This window comes from Numida meleagris, chromosome 27 (genome assembly GCF_002078875.1).
Source record: "Numida meleagris isolate 19003 breed g44 Domestic line chromosome 27, NumMel1.0, whole genome shotgun sequence".
NCBI classification, from domain to species: Eukaryota; Metazoa; Chordata; class Aves; order Galliformes; family Numididae; genus Numida; species Numida meleagris.
This window is the reverse complement of record NC_034435.1, coordinates 1,953,214-1,980,785: the sequence shown is the minus strand read 5'-3', so window position 1 is coordinate 1,980,785 and position 27,572 is coordinate 1,953,214. Positions and strand designations below refer to the sequence as shown.

General features: G+C 48.7%; 1 protein-coding gene across 8 annotated transcripts in view; it reads left to right on the top strand.

Moving 5' to 3' along the window:
- The window catches only part of DOT1L (DOT1 like histone lysine methyltransferase), a 58,938-nt gene that overhangs the window by 11,980 nt on the left and 19,386 nt on the right, over positions 1-27,572 (top strand). For all 8 annotated transcript variants that reach the window (XR_002433036.1, XM_021378861.1, XM_021378855.1 and 5 more), the window contains exons 2-16: positions 860-903; positions 2,720-2,794; positions 4,562-4,625; positions 6,116-6,344; positions 9,103-9,197; positions 11,568-11,630; positions 17,950-18,005; positions 19,781-19,860; positions 20,672-20,740; positions 22,165-22,271; positions 23,041-23,082; positions 24,295-24,378; positions 24,984-25,218; positions 25,582-25,695; positions 26,636-26,727. Coding sequence is in view for 7 of the 8 variants with exons in the window: in XM_021378861.1 (XP_021234536.1) it covers positions 860-903; positions 2,720-2,794; positions 4,562-4,625; positions 6,116-6,344; positions 9,103-9,197; positions 11,568-11,630; positions 17,950-18,005; positions 19,781-19,860; positions 20,672-20,740; positions 22,165-22,271; positions 23,041-23,082; positions 24,295-24,378; positions 24,984-25,218; positions 25,582-25,695; positions 26,636-26,727 (1,449 nt within the window). In the remaining variant the exon portion in view is untranslated. The remainder of the gene's footprint in view (positions 1-859; positions 904-2,719; positions 2,795-4,561; positions 4,626-6,115; positions 6,345-9,102; positions 9,198-11,567; positions 11,631-17,949; positions 18,006-19,780; positions 19,861-20,671; positions 20,741-22,164; positions 22,272-23,040; positions 23,083-24,294; positions 24,379-24,983; positions 25,219-25,581; positions 25,696-26,635; positions 26,728-27,572) is intronic.

Here is a 27,572-nt window from a genome sequence, read left to right as displayed (position 1 = left end):
TTATTTCCTTCTGTTTGGAAAATAAAAGTGTTTTTCCTTGTAAAATAGGAAGTGTTCCTTCGTACTTTTTTCACAGCAGACTTAAGAAATGTTTGCCTATTTCTGCCCCTTCGTCATGAGATCCTTATCCAGATATGTAGGGTGCAAATTTCTGGAAGGAGAACTTCTACAGCATCCTGAGTATATGGGCTGGGAAATCTGCTCCCTCATGTGTATGTGAAAGCTGTGATGCAGATGGGGAAAGGGTTCTGTTTAACTTAAATTGAAAGAATCCACAGCTACTTCTATCATCTCTCCTTTGGTGTTTCTCCTATTCCCCCTCTGCCCCGATCTATTTCCTATGGTATCTGTAGGAATTACACATCTGCAGCAGATGAGGGAATTTGGGACAGCGAGCCTATGGCCTTCTAACACTGAAAGGTCCTAGATCCCAGGCTCCTAATTGAAAGGTCAAAGCCACTTTAAGAAGTGTCTAAATATAACCTAAACTGTGTGGATGGGCTCTGGTAGCTATGGCTTCACGTGATGTATACAAGATACATAGAACATCTCCAACTTTCCAAAATAAGACCTTTTTTTTTTGTAGCACGGCGCATGTACGTGCCCTACACAGGCTTTTGGGGCATGTGCTTGGAGTGACTTGTGACATGTGCTTCTGGTTCTGTTGCTCTTGAGTAAACTCCCGAAGTAATGATCTCATTTGGATTGGTTTAAGGGTTTGAGTGGCAGTCAAATACTCCTTCCTTGGTACGCCTGTCACCTGTATTATGAACAAGATTGCAATTCCTGTAGTCTTCTAAAAAAAAAACAGCACACCTGATGTCTCTCTGAAAACACCTATTGTTTTCCTTTATTTCAGGACAAACACCATGATGCTGCTCATGAAATCATTGAGACAATTCGGTAAGTGTTCAGTGCAGACGTGGCTGGAACCCTTTCTTGTGCACTACTGCATCTCAGTGAGTGGGCACCTTAAGATACAAGGGAGGGCAGTAGGTTTTCATGGTTGGATGGTGCAGATGAAACGCAGAGCGGTGTCCTGCCTGCATGGCCACCTGAGCTTGGAGCCTGGTCATCCCATATGGCCCAGCAAGCTGCTCCCAGCACGAGTGGGAAAGCTTAGCAGTATTGCTGATAACACCGCTCATGTAGATGAAATCATAATATTTGACCGCAGTCTGTGGTAGGAGAGAATGCGCGGGTGCCACGCTGGAGGCTGGAGCTTGGGGGTTTTTTGTTTTTTAAAAAGAAATGTTCTTTCTCAAACTGCAAAGCCTGGATGCAAGCTGCCCTGCCACTCTTCCTTCCAGCTCCCTTGTGCTGATGCTGGTGAAGTTCTGTGCCTGGGGACCTGTGCTGTTCTTTGTCGGTGTGATTATGGGGAAGGTGGTGCTGGGAGCGGTTGCCAAAGTCCGCTGTGCTGTGCTGTTTTCAGTGCTGTGCTACCTGAAGGCAAGAGGGGGCTTGTGTAAGAAAGCAGTTGGGCCAAAGAGATGTTTCACAACTGTCTTACAAGCATGATTGCAGTGCAAGCGGGCTGTTAGAAGGCTTCCGTGCTGCCCTTTGCCTGCCTTGTGCACAGTGAGCACAGCATGGTTATGAAAGCCTGGAGCGAAAGAATGCAGAGAACTATTGATCTCTAAGGGGCAACAGTAAGCAGCTGTTGACTGCCCATTTGCCTAATTTAAGAGAAAAGTAGGTAAAGCTATACATTTTGTTGGGGGAAGGTAGATATTCACCAGTAGAGAGTCGGGCATTGATATCAAATAGGGATTTCTGTTTTTCACTTGGATGTGTATCTATTTAGTAAGGGTGAATCAGGCAGGAGGAACCCGAACAGCTGGATCTCTTGTTGTTCTTCTTCACCATTTTAAAATTGAAGCGTGCATCGTGGTGCTAGGAGAGGAAACGCTGCCATTCCCATTGGTGTCCTTCCTAATCCCGTGGTGATGGTAGCTCTTCCGTTTTGATGTTTTTGGAGGAAATTTTGTGCAAAGCCTGTGTGGCTTTCCGGTTGTCTTTGAAAAGAATTCACCATCTCCCTATATTTTGAGAGCAAGAGTCTCATGTCTGAGATGCTCCACTGGCAGTGGCCAGTGGGGGTGAGCTTTCCCCTCCTCACGGCAGCAGCGTATGGGGCTTTGTTAATTCAGCACGAGGAAGAGATCTTTTACCAAAATTACTTTTGCAAATCTGTTTTGGGTTGGGTCATGTCAAGTTTAAAGCAGCTTGGAAAATGCCCTTGTGATGAATGGCTGCTGGTGGTGGTCCAGGCTGCTGAGGAGAGGTCTTCTCCTCCTTTACCTTTGTCAAAGCTGTCACACTGTCAGTTTTATTAAAAATCCTTTCAAAATACTGCATTTTTCTTTTTTTTGCATTACATTTTATGTTAGATTAGCATCAGCTATGGCTTTGGGTATTTTTAGATGCTCTCAATACACTTATCACCTCAATTTGAAGCTGTGCCATTTCCAGAGCTTTATACCACTGCCAATGTCTACAGGCACCTCGCTGTTTGTTCAACATAAATAAGGACTATTGCAGCTTCCCAATTAGCATTTTGTGCTGCCTGCCTTCCTCGTAACAATACTGTGAGCTTTCATGTCTGCTGCAGCGTTCTGTCTCAATGCATAGCAATGCCAGTGTAGAATTGAGACAGACTGCCTTATTATACCTAATTGGGAATGTTGTTTTTATTCTGTTCCTTCTCTCCTTCCAGGTGGGTCTGTGAAGAAATCCCAGATCTCAAGCTTGCTATGGAAAACTATGTTCTAATTGACTATGACACAAAAAGGTGAGAAAAGAACGGTTTTTTCCCACCAGGAGGACGGGCCAGCATGGTTTGCAGTGAATCCATTGGTAACTGGTTATTCTTAGACACTGCGAACCAAAGTTTTCTCCTGGAGCTGGCAGAGTTATTTCGGTAGGAAGTGTGTAACAGAAATATTGGCAAGGGCTGTTGGATGGAGGACATAATTGGAAACTGCGTACGGCAGAGAGTTGAGCTCTGCTGTGTACGTTGGAATTACTCACTGCGAAACAATGATCGGTATCTGCGCTGTTGGACCGCGTCCAGCGTGTGCAAGCTGAATGGCACCGAGGTTTCTACTTCTGTAGTAACTCAGAATTCCTGTTTAGAAAGCTGCGTGCCAGAGCTGTCTGTCAGCACCGTGTCCTTCTCCTGCCAGGGCTGTGGGAGCTGAACCTCCCCCTTCCTCCTCCGTTCAGCATTCAGAGAGAGCAGGATGCTGTTTGGGTGGGGGATAAATTAAAAGGCAAAGCATTCCTGCTGCTCTCTCAGGCAGCCAGAAGTAATTGAAGGTGCTTGTGTCTGCGTGTGAGCACCCATTGCACCAAGAGCTGAAAATGAATGTGTAGTGTGTGGTGTTCACCTTGGGGCTGGTGGGGGCAGACCCTCAGCCTGCAGCATTTCCTGGGGGTCAGTCTGCGTGCATGGACTTGCTGCACTGAGGCAGGGAAGAGCTGACCCCCAAGCTGTAGCTTGCAGAGACCTCCCTAATTGCTGATGTGGGGAAAAACAGAATTCGTTCAAGTCATGCATGGGGAAAAACTGCATTTGTTCAAGGCCGCAGCGTGACTAAACTCGTAGTTTGAGGATTGGGGATGAAACTCCATCCCTCTGTAAGTCATCACTGGTTATAATCCCAAGCCCCACGCAGGTGCTGCTATCATGATCTGCTTAAGGACTTGTTTCCTCCTCTCCGTTTTGTTTTAACTGCTTGGTTGAGGTGCCACTTCTTTCTGTGTCCCCTGGTCTGCACTTCTTGGCTCGGGGATGGCCATGATTTAATTGTCTTTCTCCCATAACTCCTTATTTGTTTTATTTATTTATTGTTTTTTGGTAGAATCTGGTTATGTAATGCTGATTTCCTAGCAATATCTTTTCCTCCTTGGCATGAGATGAATTCGTGTTAATCCTCTAAGCTTCTGCTGTGGAGGCATCTGGCTGCACTGACTGTAATCCTGAGCAACCCACAAAGCAGGCACTGCCACGAGGTGCTGGTCATAGAACCATCCTGGTTGGGAAGGACCCTGAAGATCATCATGTCCAGCCCTCCACCTCCCACCAATACTGCCCAGCAACCCCTGTCCCTAAGTCCTGTGATGGAGCAAAGGAGAACAGTGTTCAGACACCGTACATTTCTGTGTGTCTGCGTGGAGGAAGATAAGTAATGGACTGTGAGATCAGCAAACTTCCTCGTAAATCAGAGCTTAAGTTCAATTATTTTCCCGTTCACTAAGGGAAGTAATATTAACTGAACATTCAGCTTCCAAAATGGAACTGCCTTGTTTCTTTCCCCAGCACAAACAGGTGGTATTGCATTGCAGAACGTGTTGCTTCTCTGTCGTGTACTGCTGCTCCGCTGGGAAATGACTGAGAGCAAACTATGCGCCGTCCTAAAGCCGTGCAAGTAATGACATGTTCTTTAAGAAGCAAACTTTAAATAGATCAGCTTCTGTGATGACAGAAGGGCTGCAAGTTGTGCCTTCACGCTCGCCTTTTGCCCTCCTCTTGTTAACCCGTGCTCTCTCCCCGCAGCTTTGAAAGCATGCAGCGGCTGTGTGACAAGTACAACCGCGCCATCGACAGCATCCATCAGCTGGTACGTACTGGCCATCGCTGTGCCACCACCTTTATCCTGCTGCTTTGAATTCACATGCAGTGAATAATACCTGAAAAGTGTGAGGGGTTGAGCACGGGGTTATACAGCATAGTCTGGTGGCGTCCCTGATGCTTCAGCGCTTCCGTTCTTTTTGGGGGTTTAAATCTTTGATGAAACCATCTCTCCTCGGCCATCAGTCCAGGAGTTGCTATTGGAGGGGCTGTCTTAGAGGAAGAAAAAAGGCGTAGTAACTTTTCTTTTTTCCCTCTTCCCTAAATGCAGGTTTGTAAGCTATCATTCTGGCGCTCCTTTGGCACTTTGCTGTTCCCTTCAGGGGGCCAAAAAAAGGTTTCCGTGTGTTTTGCTTGCAGAAGTTTCGCAGGGATTTATCATATAGGTTTACTTTTGCACGTGGAAATCTGTGGCTTATGGGTTCTTAAGCCATCCATATGAAGCCCCCTGTGTATTGTGGCAGCGATCCATGGCTTAGGAATTTCCGTGCTTGCCATTCAGTTCTGCTCTGTGCTGCAGGATTGCTCTGATGGGGAAAACTAGAATGTAATCTCAGGCCAACAAGGTGTGTTTTTTTGTATAAGGTAGAATTGAAGGAAGTCAAACATGAGTAATGAATTAATGTTAGCATTCAATGTAATTTTGAAATTATAGGTGGATTTCTTTTCCTCTCCATTGTGCTTGTGGGAATTACTTGAAATATGCAACACAGTAAGACTTTCTGTCCGTCCTTTATGGGCCTGCAGCTCCCTAAAAATGGTTTGGATTTTGTACGTGAATTTACGTTCCTCCTGCCACCAGAATCTCCAAACTCAGGCACGCTTAGGCAGGATTCTGGAGTTGTCCTTTTTTGTTTGTTTCTCCTTATTGAAGGGCAAGGCAGACGTTTCCAGCGCTGTGCTTAGGGGTGGGTGTTTCATTTGAAGAAACAAGGGAAGCTCGATTTCCATCTCTTTCCTGCCACTCCTGTTTGTGTACATACGATCCCTCCCACCCAACAGTTCCCAGTGGAAGCCGGGCTGCTCTCACGCTGAGGTTACAGCCAACATCAGCTCAGTGGCAATCAGTCAATAAAAAACGGGTGAACAAACTTGCACGCCTTCTCCGGGTGTGCTCACAACTGAGTTCTCTATTGAGTTTTTTTTTCCCTTCCCTTTATTTCTAGCAGCCCTAATATTGGGCCTGTGCTGACCAAAATTGCAGATCTTACCTGGGCATTGATATTTCCCAAGCACCCAGGTTCCAATTAAGAACCAAGCAGAACACCGCATGCTCCAGTTTAAGGAGCAGAGACCAATTTAGAAGCAACAGCCAAATTCGGAGGTGGCAGACTGATTCACCCCAAAGTCCTGACAAAGGGAACGGGGCTGTACTGCAGAGCTGAGGCTTGACTCTCTTCGATCTGTTCGAAGTTCTCTCTTAGTTCAGTTGTATTTGCTCGCCCTCATGTTGGATTCCTGTCCTTTCCTGCCCTGCAGTGGAAGGGAACCACCCAACCGATGAAGCTGAACACGCGTCCCTCCAACGGGCTGCTCCGGCACATCCTGCAGCAGGTGTACAACCACTCGGTGACCGACCCCGAGAAACTCAACAACTACGAGCCCTTCTCCCCGGAGGTGTACGGAGAAACCTCCTTCGACTTGGTGGCCCAGATGATAGATGAAATTAAAATGACAGAGGACGATCTCTTTGTTGACTTGGGCAGTGGTGAGTGACCGATGGCTGAAGGGTTTTTTTTTCTTCTAGCTCACTGTTTTTTCCTTTTTTTTTTTCCTAAATTCACATTTGGAAAGTAAACCAGGACTAAGGATTCCGTTCTAGAATAAGCACCTTTTCCAGTTAATCTCCAGTGATGCTTCTGCTTTTCACAATAGGATCAAGCAGACCAAGCAGATGTCCCAGGCCTTGTTCCCTGTGGTGAGATGTTGGCCTGCAACTGTCACGAACCCTTCTTACAGCAAGCTCTTTGTGTCTGTTGGTGAATACACTTATAAAGGAGGAACAATATAAAAAAAAAAGATGCTTCAAATATAACAGCGATTCCATTTTAAAAGATTCATCCATTTTCTGTGAGTTCAGTTGCTGCCATTCATATGTGAAGACGTGATTTCCTCACCTCACCCATGAAACACTGGGCACGTAATGCGAAAATTAGGCAGTTTTTCCCTCTGATGCACTTCTCAGTGTGTCAGAAAAGACTTCATGGTTGTCTGTAACAGCTGTGTTGTGAGACCCCACAAATCCAGCTGAGTAACTGCAGCTGCCTCTCGTGTGTAGGCTGGAGTTTTAAAAGGAAGTTTGAGTTGGTAAAGAAACCAGATATGACTCAAACCCATGTGGAACAGATATATACTGAGTAAGGAGATGGTGTTCTTCTTTTTCTTGCTAAAATCTGATTTTGAGCAGGAAAGGAGTAATAAGAATTTCCCCTTTTACTGGATTGGTCTTAAAATTGTGGGTGAAGTTTTGGTTTTGGTTCTGGTCTGACGCAGGACTTCTAGGGAAAATATTAAAAATATATATATATTTAATTTGTTAAAAAACAAATAACAACTTAAATTTAAACCCATCAGGACAGCCATCCTCCCTGCAGATCTCAGTGTGTCTGCAGTCAGGGGTCTCCTCCTCCTGACCCCTTCCTCCCTCTGTGCAACTGATGTCTTAAATTTCCTGTTCCAATGACTTATGTCCAACTGAGACCTGCAGAAAGGCATCAGATCCAACAAACTATTTCCCATCTGGAAGCAAAAAAAGAAAGAGGAAGGCCATAGATACTGGTGACTGCTTGTTCAGGAAGGTGAAAGGAGGTGATACCTGGGGTCCTGCAGAGCTACTGATGGTGGAACAAGAAGTGTGTGGTCAAGCTGAAGCGCTCAGTGCTTGTAGCATGAGAAGTGAGGTGGGGTATTCGTGCTGGCCTTCCTGCTTGGCTTCTCCCCACTTTTCCCTCGGGGGCTGACCAACCATGTAGAAATGCACAGTGTGAAGAGTCACGTAGGAAAGGAATGGTTTAAATGCAGGAGTCTTTGGGTTCCCGTGTTTGGAACGCTGCGACAACTGGGAACAGAACAGTTGTTCCTCAGTTTGTACTGAAGGAGTAAACTTTAGAAAACTGTAATCAATGCAGTGCTGAGCGTAGCGTAAATGAAAGCATGTTTTTCCTACCAGTAATGGTAACAACCTCCCAGTAGCTACATGGACACAGCAGGGGCTGCACCCACCAGGTGCTGTGGTCGCTCCTGTTCTGTGCTGCCAGGAATGCATGCCTGATGGCAGGAGGTATGCATCAGCATGAGGCTAATGGCAATTGCAGCACAAAAAGAAGGGCCAAAGAAAGGTGAGATTAATAACTCATTGTGCTGTATTGTGATTTCTGTCATAACAGTGATCTTCCCCTTGGTCTTTGTCCTCCTTCAGGAATAAGAAACAGGGAAGCAGTTCTTCCTCAGATCGCGTTCTTCCCCCACCCCACGGAAATCTGTGCATCTGTATTTGCATGTGTATAAAATCTGCATGTGTATGCCAAATGGGAATGGGGGGGGGGGGGGAAGTGGGAGAAAGAAGGAAAAGAAAAAAGTCAAACAACAGAACACCCTGTCAGCAGCAGAGCTCTCATTGTGCCAGCAGCGTTCTGGTGACGAGGCCTTGAAGGCAGCAGTTCCACCCCTTCAATTAGCAGCGCCGCTTCCTGCCGGCGGCCAGCGACGTGCACGCAGCAGCGCTGTGGCTTCTGTGCACGTGGGGGATCCGCTCAGGTTCCCTCTCGTTCCCCATGTGCTCGTCTGCAGAGTGCTGAGGAGCGCTGGTGCCATGGGAACTCGCGTGCTGCGTCCGGCCTGGGTGGGATGCGGGGCACCAGGGTGTTTGCAGCTGAGCGCTTCAGCTGCTGGGGAATGGCATTGCTTCAGCGCCTGCAAAGCGGGGGTCGCTGGTCCAGGCAGAAATCAAACTGCTGCTTTCCCTTTTTTTCCTTAAGCTGGGATGCACGGGAGGGCAGGCGTTGCTCAGGGAGGGGTAGGAACAGCTCGGTGCCCCTGCAGCGTGCAGTGCAGGCGGATCTGGGATGGGAAGCTGATGCATTTTTCAGCCCTGTGTAGCAGTGCCAATCTGGCAGTCACCTCTGAGGTTGCTTTTGAGTGTTGAACCCGATCACGTTTTCTAAAGCAGCACTCTGCATTAGCTTCTGGAGTTCTCAGACACTCTGCTGCCTTTTGGGTGAAAGCTTGTATCCGTAGTGCTGGGCAAACAGGTTGGTCTTCACAATGACATCTTATTCCTTTTACTGGAAGGTGGGTTCTTAGCATTTAACATATCTCCTAGGAAAATGGGGCTCGCTTCAGCAACCCGCGATTTGAATTGCAGAATACGTGGAGCTTGCAGGCCTTCCTGCACGTTTCCCTCTAATGACACTCTTTGCTTTTCTCCCTTGGAACCCGCTCTCAGGTTTGTTTTCTCTCTCCTGCAGGTGTGGGTCAGGTGGTGCTTCAAGTGGCCGCGGCCACGAACTGCAAACATCACTATGGTGTGGAGAAAGCTGACATTCCAGCCAAATACGCTGAGGTCAGTGGCTTGCAGTGAGCAGTGTGCGTGCTTTTGTTGCTCAGGTTAAGCCCTGGAGTGCAGCATGCCTGGGGGGGAGCGTGTGCTGTTTCCTTGTGCCTGCTAAGAGCTTCAGCGTGTTTCTAACAGTAGTGATGTAGGACTTATTCAAAAGGAAATGCAGCATAGGCTTCACCTACACGCCTGCACTCGTGGGTGTGAAATGGCCCTCATGCAGAGGGCTGTCAGAAACCAAAGCACTGTGAGCAAATCTGGGAAGGAATCGACTCAGCAAGCAGTTCTTATGGGGTTTTTAAAGCTGCCTTTCTGCCTGAGGCACTGCTGCCCCTTTCTGGGGTCCCACAGCTGAAGTTCAGCTGGGATATTAAGCTGCCTCAGGCTGACAAGGCTTGTGAGGGCCTTGTCTGGTTTGTAACTGTTTGTGTGCAGCCAGAGAAGTCTCACACCGGTGCCATAATGTTTAGGCGGGCAGGCAGTTTTCTTTCAACTTCTTTAATTCTATTGCCAATGGGGACACAAAAAGATAATCCATTCCAAGGCGATCCTGGGAGGCAGACGAGCTACAAGCAGGCAATCAAGGTTAGTCATGCCTTACCGTACGAAGTTTACTTTCTGCAGCAGACTGAACAGAAACGAACCCCTCCATGTTGTTCAAATAAGCTGACTCAGTCTGTGCAGGCCAGAAAATTATGCCTTGTGGAGGAAAAACAAATCCTTGATCCTCCTTTTAAGTGGTGTGGGCAAAAATGCGTAAACACAGTGGTGAGGAGGATCAGACAACGATCTAAAAATCCATTTTGTTTCTCCTCCTGTGACCCAGTGGAAATTTCCAAGTGGAGCACTGTGCAGTCCCTCTGTGTGAGCCTTCTGGTTGCACCAGGGAGTCACCACCTGAATTTAATAGTGAGCTTAGTGCAGAGATGAATGTTAAAGAGGGAACGTTACGTTCTCACTTGCGCTAATACTCCTTCCCATCACTGTGCAAACATAAGGCCTTAGTGATAACGGTTAGCAAACAACAAAAAAAAAAAAACCCAGCCAAAAAACACCACCCAGAAATTAAATATTAGTATTAACTCGTGGGCTGCCTTCTGTTGCAGAAGAGCACCAATATTCCATAGGGTTATGGGATGAACGAGTTGCACAGCGCTGTTCTGCTGGTTACAGATGGAACAGCTGAGCAGCTGCTGCCCACGTGCAGCTGATCTGCACGGTGCTGCACGGAGCAGTTCTCCTCCCCAGCTCTGACAAACACTTGTGGAAGAGATTGGATGAAGTTTCTAGTTCAGGTTGGCCGTGGCAGCGCGTCTCTGGCTGCTTTGGTAAGGAAAGGACGCAGATGGCTTTGAGTGCCTTCAGCTAGAGAGGAAGAGTCTCATGGATTTGATGTAGTGAAGTTGTCTTTGAAAAGTAAAAGTTCAAAATACATCCAGCACGTGAAAATGCTGCTGGTTTTGGTGAGTTGTCCTACGGAGCTTAGGGGGGGCTTGAGAAACAAAGAGTCCCAGCACGTATCTGCTGCACGCACTGCGGCACTGAGCTGTGATGGAGATCTGCACATCTCAGGTGTCAGTGGAGCCGGAGCTGCTGCTCTCTCTCCTGCATCTCCTTTCATTGCCGCCTCCAAATTCGGGCCCTTCTTTTGTGGAGTCAAATTCTGGAAATACGGGAGGTTTTTTGAGTCTTACGGGACACCTGAGTTCAATTTTCACACCTGGTGTATAAGGTGGACCCTCACTGCCAGTATAGAGTAAGCCATCTTGATATTTGTTTTTTATTTTTCATTCATTTCTCCTATATTTGGGCAATAGAAGACTGGTGCCAGCTATATGGCTGGGTCATGCAGCCTTCCATCCTCTGCAACCCCAGTCTGTTTGGATGTAGCTGGAAGCACTCCTTGTTGCTCTGGCAAGTTGGTGCTCCCTCCACTCGCTGTTGCAGTTGCTCTGCGTGTTACTTTTTGCTGCTTCACCCTAGCTGACCCATGTAAGCTTTGCTATCTGGGCTTAGATTGGATGCATTCAGTGCCTCCTACTTTGTGGGATTACGCACCACAACACAGCAGCTACTTAAGGTTGTGCCATTTTTAGTGGTAAGCAGTGTCAGCTCAGATTGCATTGCTTATAACATGTAATTTTGCTGAAAAGGGTGGGGGGGAGAAGAAAATACCGGCTTTGTCTTGATCCTGGTGCAAATGTTTTTCTTAGGAAACGGCAGCAAACGTCTGCCTGTCTATCCCTTGAGTATTAATGGGGAAAAAAGTGGTGGGAGGGGGTTAATGGGCACTGCCAGAGCTGCATCTGCTTTCGGTGATGTTTCGCTGTATCACAATGTCCTAAGAGGTGGTCTTGTTTCTCTTCCCTCTTCTAGACGATGGACAGAGAGTTCAGGAAGTGGATGAAATGGTATGGGAAAAAACATGCAGAATACACAGTGAGTGCAATTCAGCTGAAAAGCCTTGTGGTCCTTGCTGATGTACAGAGTTTGCAAAGTCCTCTCCAGCCCTTCACCAGCAAAGCAGCAGAGCAGTATGAGTCCTGTCTGCTTTCCAGCTTTTCCTGAGGGTGATGCTCTCTGAGATATCCTCCCTGCAGCCTCTTTCTCTCACTCATTATTTGGTGTGGCGTTATGGAAGCGCTCTCAGGGCTTTTCAGAGGTTGTTGGAAGGTTTATTCTTCCAGCACTCTGTTGGTCATGGTGTCAGGCTGCCGTGTGTCTTCTCTTTGTTTTAATCCCTTCCTTTCCCCCCGCCTCCCTCACGTGGTGTGGACGTGGCAGCCCCTGCTTGGGCGTCTGAGCTCTCCTGCAAGAAACAAAGGCCAAGGCTTTATGTCCTGCAGGCAGGTGAAGGTGTGATCAGTGCTGCAGGGGTGGCAGGGGTTGAAGTTCTGCATGAGGAGCAGCACTGAGATTAAGGTACAAAGTCCCAGGACCGGTAACAGGGCAGGTGGTGTGTAGGTGGAGCTGCAGGTGTGGACTCAGAGGGATGGCAAGTGGTTAGGTGTCCCTTGGAAGGAGCTGGGATGAGATGTTCCAAGCATGGAACCTAGACCAGGAGCAAATGGGGCATCACAGGCACCTGTCTGTCTTGGGCTGGGGGTACGTGCTTCAGAAGCTTTCCACTTCTGAGTATTAATGTGTTTTTCACTCCAGAATAACAGTTCTAAGCTTGTGCAGAGCCATAGACTGCTTGGTGTCATTCCCACCCCTTTTCTTTTTCTTTCCTTCTTGTCATTAAGAAGCTGCTCTCCAGCTAATCGCTTGCCTGTGGGGAAATCTGCGTAGTCACAGCACAACAGCAGCCCACCGGGAGCTCTGAAAATACAGTGTTGGTGCTTCTTTGCCACATCCCCGTGTTCAGGAAAGAGGATGGATGGATCAGAGCTGTTTCCTCATTGCCCAGAGACACAGGGGCACTCTTCTTGCTCAGAAGTTGCACATTTTTGGGGATCTGCTTCTCCTTTTTTCCTTTGTACAGAGGCGTTGCTGTGTTGCTGCAGTGGTTAGAACCACACAGCACTCCTCATTCCAGCAGCGTGGGATGAAATGAAATGGCAAGTCATTACAGCAAGCCAGTCCCAATCTTCTGGGGCTCTGCTGCAGCCCTGAGCCCTTTCTATGGGGTCTGCCAAGTGATGAAGGATGCTCTCCCACTAGGAGTTAGGCTGAGAAGGTGACAGTGCCACCTCTGTGCACTTTCTCCTTGAGATGCCTTGGCTGGGTAACGTGGGCCCCTCCAGCAGCACACAGGGTTTGCTGTGGGACTGCTTTGTAGCAGGGTTGATGTTGAGCTGCTAACTCTTTCCTGCTGTGGAAACACTGCGAATGCTTCGCTCTTCATGAAGTGGCCATATGGCATTTTTCCATTGTGTCACCCAGCTGGCATTACATGAAAGGAGCTGTTCCTGAAGATACTCTGCTTATGAGCTGTGCAATTTAAAGAATGGGAGAGGAACTTGGAATAAATATTGGAAGCATATTGATTGCCTTAGGCAGCAAGCATTTCCATATTGTGCATTCCAAGCGACAGAATCCGGTACTATATGGAAACAAAGCTCCTCAGTTTTTGCTAGATTTTATAACTTTGTTTTCTGAAAAAGTGCTCGGAATAAAATCTCTCTCTCTCTCTCTCTTTTGATTCTGCATTCTGCTCTTCTGGAAAGTGAGGTCCCAAAATTCCATCTGCTGAAGACTGAATAAGCACGGATTGCAACAGGCTGCAATCAGCTGAGCTTAACCTGGGGGTTCTGCCCTGATGTTTTGGGCAGCCATGAGAAATAGATAGGTACGTTGAGAAGAATCAAAGAGGAAGGAAGCGTGGCAGAAGTTCAGTAGGAAGAAGGCTCAGGTCCCCCCTGCTGCTTTGTCTGGATAATACGGACAGCGGTCTGGGCTTTGTGCATGTGCAGCTGTCTTGCTGTAAAAGTAACAACTGGGGCACGTGAGGCAGCAATAAATCCTGGAGTTGAGCCCGCAGGTTTCTGACAGCCAGAAGCCTTGATAGTTTTAGGTTTCTGATACAAATGCATTTTTGACCCTTCCTTGAAAGGTGACGGGTTGATCATCTTAAGTGTTGTCCTGCAACTCGCGTTGGTTTGGTGGGATGCTGGCTCACTGCCCTTCTCAGAACTGCAGCCATTGGCTTTGCTTCCTCGTCTCCCTTCTGGAGTTATTACTGCTGGGAGTTCTGAGTTGGGTGTGTGAGTGAGCAAGATCCGGCGACAGCGTTTAGAACCTCTCTGTATTTCCACTGCATTTTGTCCACAATGGTCATCAAATGGTGGAAGAAAATCTCTTTGGCAATGGGTGATCACCACGGCTCCCCAGTGGGAACGTCCATTCTGGAGCGGGGGAAAGATGGCTCAGCATATGCAGGCATGGGACATCTCCTACCTCATAAACCTGGTTCTAAATGAACCGAGTTTCATTTGAAGTGTCAGGCTGCTCGCTCTCACAATTCTAACTGGGGAAAGAAAATCATTGTTGTAACTTTCTGGTAGGATTCTTTCCTAGCATTTTATATTCAGTTGCAGTGCTTCAACTTGCTGTAAATATTTGCATCCTTATGCCTTTGTGGCTTGGTTTCAGTTGCTCCTCAGTCAGTGGGGGTTAATGAATACTCTTTGCTATTCCTCTGTGTTATAATGGATTCCCTCCCAGTACAGCTCCACACATTAACCAGGGTGTCCCATTTCCTTTCAGCTCCCCTTATCTGCTCATTCCTCTCCCCGCTGCACTCAGAATTCCAGGATCAGCTTCACCCCATTCTTACAAAGCAAACAGTTATGCAAAGGGAACTGGAGATTTTCCTGCGGTCATCAGGCCTGGATAATTCAGAGGGCCTGTCTTGGGGAATCTCTGCGTGTGTGCAGCCATCACATTAAAAAGCAGTATTGCAATTAAGAGACGGATGGGTTTTCATGGTTTCTGGCTGTAAATATCCTCACGTGGATCCAACATCAGAGCTGTCAGCGGGTACACGGGGCTCTGCCACGCAGCAGGACGTTGTCTGCCCTTGAAGTAAGATTTCAGGCTGCCCTCGGTGCCCCTGCTCTGCTTTGCTGAGGCCCTTCTGCAGAGCTTGTGCTAGCAGGAGGAGGAAGTCACGGAATCACAGAGTGGCTCAGGTTGGAGGGGACCTTGCAGATCATCCGTTCCACCTGCTGCCATGGGCCGGGCTGCCAAGAGCAGGCCAGGCTGCCCCGCAACCCATCCAGCCTGGTCTCTGTTCTGAGCTGCAGCAGTGATTTGTGCAGGAGGAGCGTCGCTGCTCCTTGCCTTATACGAGCTACTGGTTTGGGGCAGTAACTGCCGTCACAGTGCTTAAAAACCCCACTGCTCAGCAGTAAGGAGAAGGCAGGAGGGCTGGATGGCCCAGATATTTTCGAATGCCCTATTTCAGCGGGAAACGCGATGTTTTGGTATTCGAAAGGGCCTCCAAACATCCCCTGTGGCTTTGAAATGATGCCACGTTTCGGAGGTTTGGATCCATGCCTCCAGTTATTTTTGAAAAGAACAGGAACCTAAAAATATCCCTGTGTACTTTACCAGGCAGAATGGGCTGCGTTGTTTTTTTTTTTTTTTGTGAGCCAAGTGCTTGCACGGAGGCTGCTGGAATGAGGCATGCTGCGTGCGAATTTATGGCTCGGGGCTGCACGGGGTGAGAATGAAGCCTTCCCCCGAGCAATCAGAGAACAAGCTGAGTTGGAATGGAGCTCTCAGAGCCGTCTGGTCCCACTCCTGCACTGAGCAGGGACACCCATAGCTCTGCCAGGAGCTCAGAGCCCATCCCTGACCTCAGGTCCTTGCAGGGTTGTGGCACCCATCGCTTCTCAGGGCGGCCTGTTCCGAGGAAGAGGGGCTCAGCCTCCCTGAGCTGCTGCTCTGCTCCACCTCACTGCCATCACGACACTGCCAAGCGTGGTCTGCCCTCTCCATAGAGCAGAGCTACCCGTTGGAAAAACCTGGATATCAACCTGTTTTCCCTTCTAAGTTTAGAAACAATGCGGGCTGGCGGCTCTCTGAAGCGGATTTCAGCGAGCTAATTATCCTTTCAGATAAAGCACGTCTCCTGCATTGTCTAATCAGATGAAAATATCTGCATTACAGATGGTCCCTTCCATTCATTATTTACTAAGCAGATTAAGTTTCTCGGGGAGAGGAGGAACACGGTGGGGGTGGGGACGCGGGTGGGATGAGATTGAGTGCATCCCTGCTGCAGGGACCGCGTCCTTCTGCTGGCATTGCCAGTGCAGGGGTGGAATTGCTCTCCCACTTGTTGTTTCACACTCACAGTTAGTGTAAGCCATGGAGTGGAGTGGGATTCAGGGGGAATTTCGTTGGGTTCCTTATGTCAGCTGATGGTAAGGGCTTGGTTGCTCTCCTTAAGCCATGGTTTGGTTCTGCTGGCTGCTGGCCCTGCTGCTCCCCAATACAGTGGGTAAAAGACTGGGTGGTCAGAAATACCCAGCTCCATTGCTCGTGTTCTCTGTTTAGAGTGTAGTAGACGACTGACCTAGGAATCGCTGTCTGCCTTCCAGAGAGGAGAAATAAGCAGTTTTCTCCCAACCATCTGGTTATATCAGTACTTTGGTATTTCTCCTGGTGAGTTTTGCCCTCAGCTATTGGCCAAGTAGGAGCTAGGGTGGCATTACAGCACCAGGATGGATGGGTTTAAGCAGTGCTGTGGTTTCTTTGAATTTCAGCATGTCTGCATTTTGCAAAAGTGGACGAGGGAAGCATCTTCCATATAGGTTCTATTGGGCTGAGGCATGGGGATTTTGGGTATGGTTGTTCTCTTCCAAACCACGTAGGTAAGACAGATGCGTGGTGTAACTGGATCCAAGGAAGTCAGGATCCAAACAGGTTGGATTTCAAGACCTTTATGTGAAGCTTCGTATTTCAAAGTAGTTTCGTGTTACTCTGGTACTTTGCTCATTTGCAAGATTGTGGCTTTATCATCACACCTCGTTAGTTCTGAGGCGTTTTTCTTTCTCCTGTTAGTCTCTGAAGATGTTAGAAACCGACTGCATTGCATGGAAGACAACAGTGTAGAAGCTGCCTTGCAAAAAACATTGCTCAATGAGTACAGTTACCTTGCTTGTGGGTTTTCTTCTTCTGTGTCTTGATTACTCAACCAGAATATGAGAGTAAAACAAAATTATCCCTTAAAAGAATCAAGAGATGGTCACAATCTCTAAATAAGGCACGTAGAGCCCCAGAAGTAACGTTTCATTGTATTAGCTGTGAAAAATAATATCCTTCAGAGCTGCTCTGAGGTTGCAGTGAGTGTTTGCTTGAGGTTTTGGCAATGTCTGGCAGCACTTGGCTGGGTTGGCTCTCTCTGAGCTCAGTCTCCAACGTGTGCTTTGCTCCTATTACAGCGGGGATATCAAAATGTGCCATCACCCCCTAAGCAGGTGTGGTGATGTAGGTGGTCCTTCTGCTTTAAAACCATATTCCATCCACCTGCTCGGTGGCACACTCTGACTTTGGGGTTATTGTAACCCATTGCTTTCAGCTGGTTCGAGCACGCCGGGCTCTGTGCAGAATTCCTGCTCTCTCGGCCCTCTGGTGCAGTGCCTTGGCCATCGTTTCTGTGGCCGTGGGTGAGGTCAGGCTGCTGTGCTGGAAGGGAAGGCTGTGGGGAAGGCACCCAGCTCTGCTGCTGTGGGTCTGCTGGCTCAGCTAACGAGGCTTGGAGGGAGCTGGCGCGGTGCGGTGCCGTGCGGGTGTCACTCAGCTGCAATTAGACCTGGCAAACTAAAGTGCTCGTGCCTCTCCGAACAAAGGAGCGGGTGCAGGAGAAGGATGCTCAGCAGTCACTGTCGCTGCTTTGATGTTCGTGAGCTTGTGACACAGCCATCATCTTCCTGCCCTTTGGAAGGTGTCATTCATTAATTATAATGCTGCTTGTGACTTTTTCTCTCCCTCTCTTACCTTCCTCCCCCAGCCCGCCTTCATCTTACTCGTGGCACCGCACAGCAGCGTGGCCCTGAGATTCCCCTCTTACTTCCAAACGTTACTGGGCAGAAAAGCTGTGGGGGTTCCCCTGTGTTCCATCGGGGGGGGTGTGCTGGGACACGGAGACCCTTCCCCATTTCCCCCATCGGAGGGTGGGAGCAGAGGGGGGTGCTGCAGGGGGTCACTGGGCTGAGGCAGCAGCAAGGGAAGGGATGCACGCGGAAAGGCACAGCGTTAACTTACTGGTCTGTGTGGTTTTTGTGTTTCTTGTCTCTTTTTTTTTTTTAAGCTGGAAAGAGGTGACTTCCTCTCAGAAGAATGGAGAGAGAGAATTGCAAACACAAGGTACAGTATACGGCCATTGAACGCTGCTTTATGACCGGAGAGCTTGGGAGGCTGTGTGATGGAAATTGGGAGCCTGGCCAGCTTCTCTATAGAATTTCCATAGCAAATACCAAAAGCCTATCTGCCAGCCCTTGCGTTGGCCTCTTCAGATCCTGTTTTCTGATGAGAGGAAGGGGTTTAAATGCGTGTCCTGGGTTATTGCACCCAGGGGCATATCCAAGATAAATTCTGGTTGTACAACTCAGAAGAGACCCCTGCTTGTTTTGCCTTTCCTCCTTGCTTGTCTTGGGGGTTGCCTTGGCTGCGGGTCCCTGCAGCCGGGCTCGCTTCCCATCTTAAAAAATAATAAAGCAAAAGAGCAAAGGAATCAGTTCCACCTCAAACTGGGGATTCATTCAAACTCATTCCTGTGGACATCTGTGTGGTGGGCTGCTTCCATCACGCTGCTCGAGGAGGGCTCCATCGCTGGGTACCTCCACCAAGCTGCAGGAGCTGCCGTTCACGTGCGGGCAGCGCTCAGTGCTGCAGGGCTCTGCAGGGGCTGCTGTGCCAGAATGAACACTGAGAAACACACGTGGCCACTTCTCCTTTTCCCTTTCCTTTCCTGGATGTTTTCTGGTCTCACTAACGTGCCTGGCTGTGCTGCGAGGCCTCTTTTCTGGCACGTGTTGGGAAGGAGCAGGAAGAAACCCCTGCGAGCCTCACTTGCCAGGCAGGGCTTCCCAACTTTCCAGCAGCAAGGAGCAACAAGATGATGATTATTTTTTTTTAATATATGCTTCTTTCTTTCTTTCTTTCTTTTTTTTTTTTAAGTATGTGGTTTTTAAGAACTTTGGCTGCTGCTCGCAGACACATTGTCCTTGCTGAGCACGTCTCATGCGTAGAGGCACGAGGAGGGGAGTTTGCAAGCAGCCCTCTGGCAAAGGAACCGGTTCTTTGTGCTGCAGCCGCGTGCCAGCGCTGCGTGCAGTGTGTACGTGCAGGGTGCGGGTAGGGAGCAGGGCAGGGACACTCGGACACAGCCCTAAAAATAACCTTTTTTTTTTTTTTTTTTTCTTTTTTTTTCCCCGTTCTTTTCGGATCCGTACTGCGTTCTGCTTCTTTTCCCAAACCATCCTACCTACGTGCAGGTGCTGCGCTCCCATGTGAGCGATGCTTTCAGGAACAACCCCCCCCCCCCCCTCCTTGCTGCAGGTCCTACCCCAGACAGAGGTGCAGCTCTTCAGCTGGGATTAGGCTGAAGTGCAGGGTTTAGTGCAGGGAAAGCGCTGCGAGGTGCAAACCTTTCCACCTAGAACCAAAGAGCAGCTGCGATCTTCTGCCGTTGCACTTGAAATGTGAGCGAGTAATGGGATGAGCTGTGCACGTGTAGCACTGAGGATTTGTTTCCTGCGTGTGGCGAGCGTGGTGGCAGTCGTGGTGCTGATGTTTGCTCTCACCATGGGAGAGGAGTGAAAGTGTTTTGCACGTTGTTTCTGCGTTGAAACTTGCTGCTGTAACGAGTGCGACGCGGTGCAGAGCCAGCTGCATGCCGGGAGGAGCTGTCGGAGCAGGCTGCCCTCACTCCTTGTCTTAAATGTCATTCTTTGGGCAACGCTGTAGGTTACGGGCTGCTTTGTGTGGCAGCGACACAAGCAAACCCTTTGCTGGACAGAGGGAGCTGTCCTTTGGTTTCATAGGGGGCTGAATGCTCAGAGCAGTTGGGGGGTGGTGGTGTGGGTGTGCTCGGCGCCATACACCCATCCCCGTTTATTAACTCCGCTGTTATCTTGCAGTGTTATTTTTGTGAATAATTTTGCCTTTGGTCCTGAGGTGGATCACCAACTGAAGGAGCGATTTGCCAACATGAAGGAAGGTAACCAATCCAACTCCCCACCTTATCCCATGGTTTTCCCACCGGCCGTGGTGGGAGCTGCCAGGTGGTGGCTTTCCTTCTGAGCCACACGGAGCAGCGGCTGCGCCGTGGTGGGGACTTCTCCAGCTTGATGCTTCTTTCCAAACACAAACCAGAAATCTGTGCCATCGCTTAGAATCACAGAATGGCTGCTGGGTTGGAAGGGACCTCAGGGATCACCTAGCTCCAGCCTCCCAGCTAGGAGGTCTCTCGGAGGTGGCTCTGCATGCTGAGCCTTCCTGCAGAGCTTTTGGGGCAGGAGGAGCCCTGCTCACCTGCTCTGGGGTTCCCGTGTTGGGGCACTTAGTGGTGGGGACACCCAGCAGCGGGCACTGCAGAGCTTCCCACCGCAGGGGCTCGGCTGTGCGCAGCTTCCCTCATTGCATACTGAATTCAATTTAAAATTGTCGCATTGGGTACTGAGCATTAACTAATTCGTGTTAAAATGGGGATGTGGTCACGAGTGATGTCCTGCATGCTCCTCGAGGAGTGGCCCTGACGTCACCTGGGGTGCTCTGGTGGCTGCTTCCCCTGTAAACACCTGGATAAGTCACAGTTTTGGTGGGTTATGGCAGAAGTTAGAAAAGTAAGAAATTCTGGGGGAAAAAAAAGACTCAAATGTGGAATGAACAGAGAAGTGGTGGCTTCCATAGGACAGCTCTGTGCCAAAGACAATAACACCACTTTTGGGCTCTCTGTGAGGTTGTGGTTCGTAACTGGTCGTTCCTGAAGGAAACTGGAAACTGACTTTGCTTTTTTGTCTCTTTTCCAGGTGGGAGAATTGTGTCCTCAAAACCTTTTGCACCTCTAAATTTTAGAATTAACAGTCGAAACTTGAGCGGTACGAATGCCCTTTTTGTTACTGTTGTTCAAGTTACACCGTGCTCGTTACACAAATGCATCCTCCGTGGGCTTTGGTTGCTCTTTATAAAGAGTCGTCAAGTAGGAAAGGTCTGTTGTGTTCCAGTAGCACACATAGCAAAGGGAAATGCCTCCTAAATCACTCAAACAGAAAGCAGACGGGGTAAATCCCAGCGGCTGTGGTGTCAGAAGCACTGATGCTGACGTGCTCAGCTGCTGAATGCCTCGTCCTCAGTGCTGCAAACGGATCGAACAGCCCCGTCCCATCCACACCCCATTGCTGCCTCTGTTTTGCTGCCAGCAACGTTTGTTTTTTTTTTTTCCTTTCCTTCTGAACACAGCAGACGTGATATTTGCCAACGTTATCCTCTGCAAGCATGTGAACTGCAGTCTGATGAGGTTTGGAGGTTGCTCGCACGCTGTGCTGTTGGTTTTGCTTCTGACCTTTATGCAGTTTTTATTGTTGAGGGCTCTGCAAGCAGGGGGATGATCCAAGCTGCGACGTGCACGTACTGTGTCCGGAGTAAAACGCTCCCTGGGTTTAAGAAGCACTTTGTTCCCCTCCTTGTGCAGCATGGCAGAGGAACGTCTCGAGCTGCAGAGCTCCGGCTCTGTTTTCTTTTTGGCAACTGCTTTTGGTGAACTGCTTTTCAAGAACAGCGATTTGAGGAGTGCCATTAAGGCGCTGGACTGAAATAGTGCCATTGTGAGTTATTTTTACTGAATTGCTGTGTCTGGAGCGCTGGGCAGACAAAACTGCCATTTTCCTTCTCGATGCTGTTTTCCATGGCATCCAGAGCTGCATTAACCATTAGGTCCTGGCTGCTGACCGTCCCAGCTCCCCTCATTGCTGGGTTTGGCAGCTTGTGGTTATTGAAAAAAGCAGAGAGGAGGCAAAGTGGCCAACGTGCTCTTTTATTCCCCTGTAAAAGCCCTGATCACGGCTGCCAGTCTGTCCCCGCCTTCCCCAGCGCTGCAGTTCTGTGTATACCAGCTGCTATGTCAGTACCATGAAGGCTGGTACTGAAGTGATGGAGAAATAGGTGATGGAGCTTCGGGTGGGAGGGGGTTGGTGCCTTAAAGGATGAGCAGTGAAATCGTTTAAAAAACACAGTGGGAAGCACAGAGCTTGAAGAAGGAGTCAGCCTCCGTGCTCAGTGGTTATGGAAATACTCGGGCACATCCCAGGCCTATTAGTTCGAGGGAACAAAACAAATATGGGCAAGAAAGCAAATGTAAAACTGTTTTTTCCTCAATCCAAATATAGTGCAGCGTACATGGGTTGGATCGAACGATGTTCTGTAACTCTAGGATGGTTTTCTATGGACAAACACAAGCTTGAGCTTCAGAATTTCCTAGGTTTTCTGCCGGCTGCAGAAAATAACTTCCCTTTCTTCCTTTCAGATATTGGCACTATAATGAGAGTCGTGGAGCTGTCCCCACTGAAGGGCTCTGTGTCGTGGACCGGGAAGCCAGTCTCTTACTACCTGCATACTATTGACCGAACCATAGTGAGTATCACTGCGGGCTGGGGCTCTGCCTGCTGCACCCACCCGGAGCCAGCGTGCCAGCATCACACAGCACTGCAGCAGGCTGCTCCTTAGCTGGAGTTAGCAGTGTGATTCCTTCTCGTGTCCCAGGGTTGTGCCTGTGTGTAGTGCTGGCGGTCTGCTCCAGCCAGCACGCCAAGAAAACCCTCTGGGGGTCCCTCGTTGTACAGCTTCCTTTTTGTTCTGCCGTATTCCAGCAGTCATTCTCAATTCTCATTGGTCTGTAGGGCTGAGCAGAGCTCAATGACAGCGCTGATGCACCCGCTGTGCTTCTCTTCCTTTAAGGAAAACCAAAACAACTCTATAGAAACATCAGCTTTTGTGGAAAAAGAACACTTTATCTGTGTTTCTTGCCATACGAGAGTAAGATATTTTCTGCGCCTGCTTCAGTCTGATAGTGCTTTTGTGAGAGGATATGCTGTAGTGTGGGTAAATATGTGGGTGGAGTGAAGGAGCCTCGCTGCAAATAACCTTCTGCTGAGTGCAGATAGGGCACGCAAAGCTTCACACCGAGGCCAGGCTGTGGGGAAGCTGATAAAGCTTTGTTGGGGTTTGGGTTACGTCCTGCTACGCATCGTGTCCATCTCAAAGAGAATGAACGTAAATCGCTTCTCGACGTCACCCACCAGGGGACAAGCAGTTGGGATCTCTGCATTTGCCATAAATTCATGGTTTGCTCTTGTGTGTTCTTCTGTCGTGACTCACGAAATTATTATCTTTCTGTTTGCAGCTTGAAAACTATTTTTCTAGTCTCAAAAATCCAAAACTCAGGGTAAGTCTCAGACGTTTCCTGTAGGAAATTCAAAGTAACGGGGGAGCCAGCAGGAGGGCCTTGGTCACTTGTTCAAGGTGTACAGAATGGGTAGAAAATTATGTTTTCTTGCTAAGTGAGGGATGATGTGCATGGAGCTAATTGAAGTGAAGCATCACACACCATCAAGCACTAATACAATCATGTTCAAGAGCTCTATAATGGGTAATTAATGGGGAGCCTCCAGGTGTTCTTCCCATCACCCTGGAGACCTACAGAGAGCTGTTTGTTCATTAAAGCACTGAAGTTTTAAGGAGGAAACGATGGTTTGAATCTTTCCCAGTGCTTCACTGCACAGAAATGGGGAGTGATGCTGTTGGAACTTCCACTGGGAACGTGAAATGTGATGGCACTCGCTGTGGTCTGTGCTGTCACACGTGGAATTAATGTGCCAAAGGATTTTTGGGACTCTGATGGGCTTTATCCAACCAAAACACCTGATGGCAGTGGTGTTCCCAGCGCTGGGAACTGGTATTGCCAGTGATGAGATGAAATGAGGCCGTGCAGCTTGAATCTTTAGGAGAACATAGATTTACTTAGCAAGGCCTGCAAGCAGACTGGTTAGCTTTGGGATTGGGTTACTCCAGAATGTTCAAGCCTGGGAGAAGAGAAGACTTGTCAGAGTCAAAGGGAAAAAAGAAACTGAAAATCAGGTGGCAGCTGTGTGCTGTAGAACTACCTTGATTTGAAAGGGGAGGATGCCTAAATCTGCCATTTATTATAGAGTCTGGATGATGCGTTGCTCAGATTGCAGAAGTCTTTGAGGTGTCTGAATCTTTATGCAGGTTTAACCTCACCTGGAAGGTACGAGAGAGGTGTTAGTGAGCAGGGTGAAATTCCTTGTCCTTAGTGCCTAGCAGAAAACAAAGCTGAGGAGTTGCTGTTGTGCCCTTCTGTGGACTTGGTTAAAGTTGAATCGGGCGATGATTAACGGCGTTGACGTTTTGAGTCCCATGAGGTTGTTCTTATAGTGATGTAGTGGTACCTGCAATGTTGGATGTGTGGGGAAAGATGTGGTGCTCACTAAAGGACCTTTAACTGCACTGTGTGGCCTGGGGGGGGTGGGGCAGAGTGAGGGAAGAGTTTGGGGCCAAGTGAGGAAAGACAGGGATCCGTGTTGGAAAGGGAGGAACATGGGAACAGATCATTGACCCTTTTAAAACGTTTGTTCAGGAGGAACAAGAGGCAGCTAGACGTCGTCAACAGCGAGAAAACAAGAGCAACACAACTACTCCAACGAAGGTTCAAGAAAACAAGGTGACTGTCTGTAGGGGAAATGCATCCAGTGTGTAAACTGGCATCAGTGTTGTTGATTGAGTGAGACTTGGGGAATTGCCCTGATAATTCTGGGGGGAGAGAAGCGTTGCCAGATGAATGGCAGAGCTGGTTGAGCTGCTGTCAGTGCTGCTCGGGGAGCTCCTCCTTCAGTGTTGCTCCGGGTTGCTGAGTGTCTTTGGCAACGTTTCCTTTCTCATTCGGTTGCGTGATACTGTTAGAAATGCAGCGACTGTTTGTGCATAAAAATGTGAAGTATGGAATGTATTTTGACTTTAATGAAAGTCAGTTGAAGACTATACAAGGACTTGTATTGACTTGTGTGGTCAATAGGAGGATAATCGGCTCTTCTTAGACAAGAGTTACACTTCTGTTTCTGTAATGAGTATGCCCAGAAGGGAATTAGCACAGCTTCTAGGGTGCTGGGGACAGCTCTGGTTCCAAGCAAGCCTAGTTCATTGGCAACTTACTTAACAGTTCACTTTCATAAATATATTAAACCAAGTTATTAATGCTTGCTTAAAAGGAATGCTGCTTGTGTAGGTAGCAACGACCAAAGAGCTTTCTGCTTTTAAAAAATCCCTTAGGATTCTGGTGCTGAAGAAGAAAAAGCTGGGGCAAATGCTGTTAAAAAGCCATCTCCCTCTAAAGCACGGAAGAAAAAGCTGAGCAAAAAAGGAAGGAAAATGGCAGGCAGGAAGCGAGGGCGTCCCAAGAAAATGAACACTGCAAGTACAGAGCGCAAGACCAAGAAGAACCAAACTGCACTAGATCTTCTGCATGCTCAAACTGTGTCACAGACATCTTCATCCTCTCCTCAGGGTGAGTTCAGAGAAGCCTGTCCCTGCCACGCGAGCGTAAATAATGGATGCACTGAGGTCGTTCTCCCTTTGGTGCTGGCTTTAGTTTGGTTCTGTGCCATGCCTTCTCCCTTACCACCAAAGCAAAGTGCCCCTGGAGGTGCTGGCATGCCTCCGTGGGTCTGTAGGTGCTTGGCCAGGAGCTGGAGCTGTGCTGTGCCTCGCTGCTGTCTTCTAAGGCCACGCTGCAGTTGCCCTTCCAAACGTTTGGTTGCAGCGTGTCTGTCTAGCCAAGTTACCATATCTCACTGCGGGTGAATGCTTTTGAATGGTAAAGCTTCTGTGCCCTTCCCACCTCAAGGGTTGTCCTTGTTTCTCCCTTCAGATGCATACAAGTCACCTCATAGTCCATATTACCAACTACCTCCTAAAGTGCAACGGCATTCATCCAACCAGCTGCTGGTGACACCCACCCCACCCGCACTACAGAAGCTGCTAGGTAAGGCTGTGGCATCACTGTTTGTGATGGGGACCTTTGCTTTGGGGTTTCTAAACATACAGGGTTGTTAGTAGACCAACACTGTGGAAGAAGGGGAAGAGGAGAGAGGGGTCAGCTTGCTGCTGAAGTTGGTATCTTGGTCTGTGTTTGGTTTTGATTTTGTTTCAGCTCTTGATTGGCACAAAAAGAAAGAAACTGGGGTTTAGCAGGAATCCAAAACAGCTTTCAGTGCAAATGGCTCATCAGAAACAACTTCAGCTTAAATGAAACCATTCTCTTATTCTTAAATGACAACAGCGCTCTGTTTTCCCTGTGAAACGCACAGCAAAGTCGAACAAAAATGAGTTGCTGTCTGAGTTTGACACTTGTCTGGAGGAAACCTTGCTGCAAGAGTCTGAGCAATGCCCACGGTGTGCTCGGGTTGCCTGTGACTGCAGCAGAGTGGCTGAAATGGTGTGGTTGGATCCATGATGTAATGCCCCAGGAGGGCTGAGGAGGAGGAAGGTGTGTTACACAATAGGAGTAAAAGGAGGGTGAGGATTACTGCAAGTCATCCTTGGAGAAAGAGCAAAGATCTGGGCTCTTGCAGCCGGTCTTGTGTTGTTTTTGCTGCTGGTGTAGTAAAAGCAAACTCCTCTTTCATCATGCAGGCACACCATTAGCACCCACTGCCTTCCTCTGAGCTTCACTGTAGAGTGCACTTCTTGTAATTTCCATTGGATTACCTATGAACAGCGGCTGATGGATCCCAGAGCTCAGCTTGCATCAGGGGACTGTTTTCAGTGTGCTTTAAATTGATCCTTAATGGCTTGGTCTGAGTGAGAGTCCAAACAAAAAGGCAGCGAGTGCAGGGCCCGGGGGGCAGGGGAGCCAATGGCCCCAAACAGGAGCACTGCACTTTCTGACACTTAAAATACATAATTGCCTTATTTCTTTGCAGACTCTTTTAAGATCCAGTACATGCAGTTCATGGCATACATGAAAACTCCTCAATATAAAGCAAGTCTGCAACAGCTGCTGGAGCAGGAGAAGGTGGGTGTCTTTTCTTTATGCTTCTAAACAGAGTTGTCAGACTACCAGATACCTGGAAGCAGTGCTGGAAATCAGAGTTGCGTGCACCTGAACTGCAGCACAGCACAGGCTGAGGGCAGAGACTCAGCCAGAGTGAGAATCAGGCTGAACGTGTGGGGATTTTGTTGCTGGCTTGGTCACTCTGTGTGTGCTTGAGTGTCCTGTCTGCAGTCTGGGAAGGTGCATCGCCTGCAGTGCCCCCCAGCTGGGGAGGGCTTGCTTCAGTGCTTCTGCTTTTCCCTCTTTTCTGACGTATGAAGCTGTGTGCACACGTGCAGGAAGCTGCTGTCCTGAACCCTGTCCTTAAGGAAGCGCCCGTGCCCGTTCCCTGGAGCTGAATGTTCTGGTTTTTGACATCTTGCTCTTTTCCCACTGTAAAAGCCTCAACGAATCCTGAGTGCTCGGGCGTCAGAATGGTTCATCAAACACTTGGCAAACTGAAGCATGGGATCAGAAATAAATGCACCTCTCACCTAGCTTAAGGACGCTCCGGCTGAGCTCTTAATGATGACACGTGAAGGTTCCATGGGTGGGAAAAGTGTGGATTCATGGAGTGGTGCACGTGGAGAGGCAAACCAAGCGCTGTGGCTGCCAAGGGCAGCGTTCTGCTTTGCTGTGGAGCCGTCCCTCCAGCAGAGGGAGGAGACTCACTGCTCAACCAGCCTTCCTCCTTGTGTTGCTTCGCCTCAGTTAATGAATAATTGAAGTGCTTCCTGAATCGAATCCCAGTGATTATGGGATCTTCCGTAACGGGAACTCTTTTTGCCAGTGAGCAAGGCCAGCTTGTGCTGCCCCGTTTGCTGCTG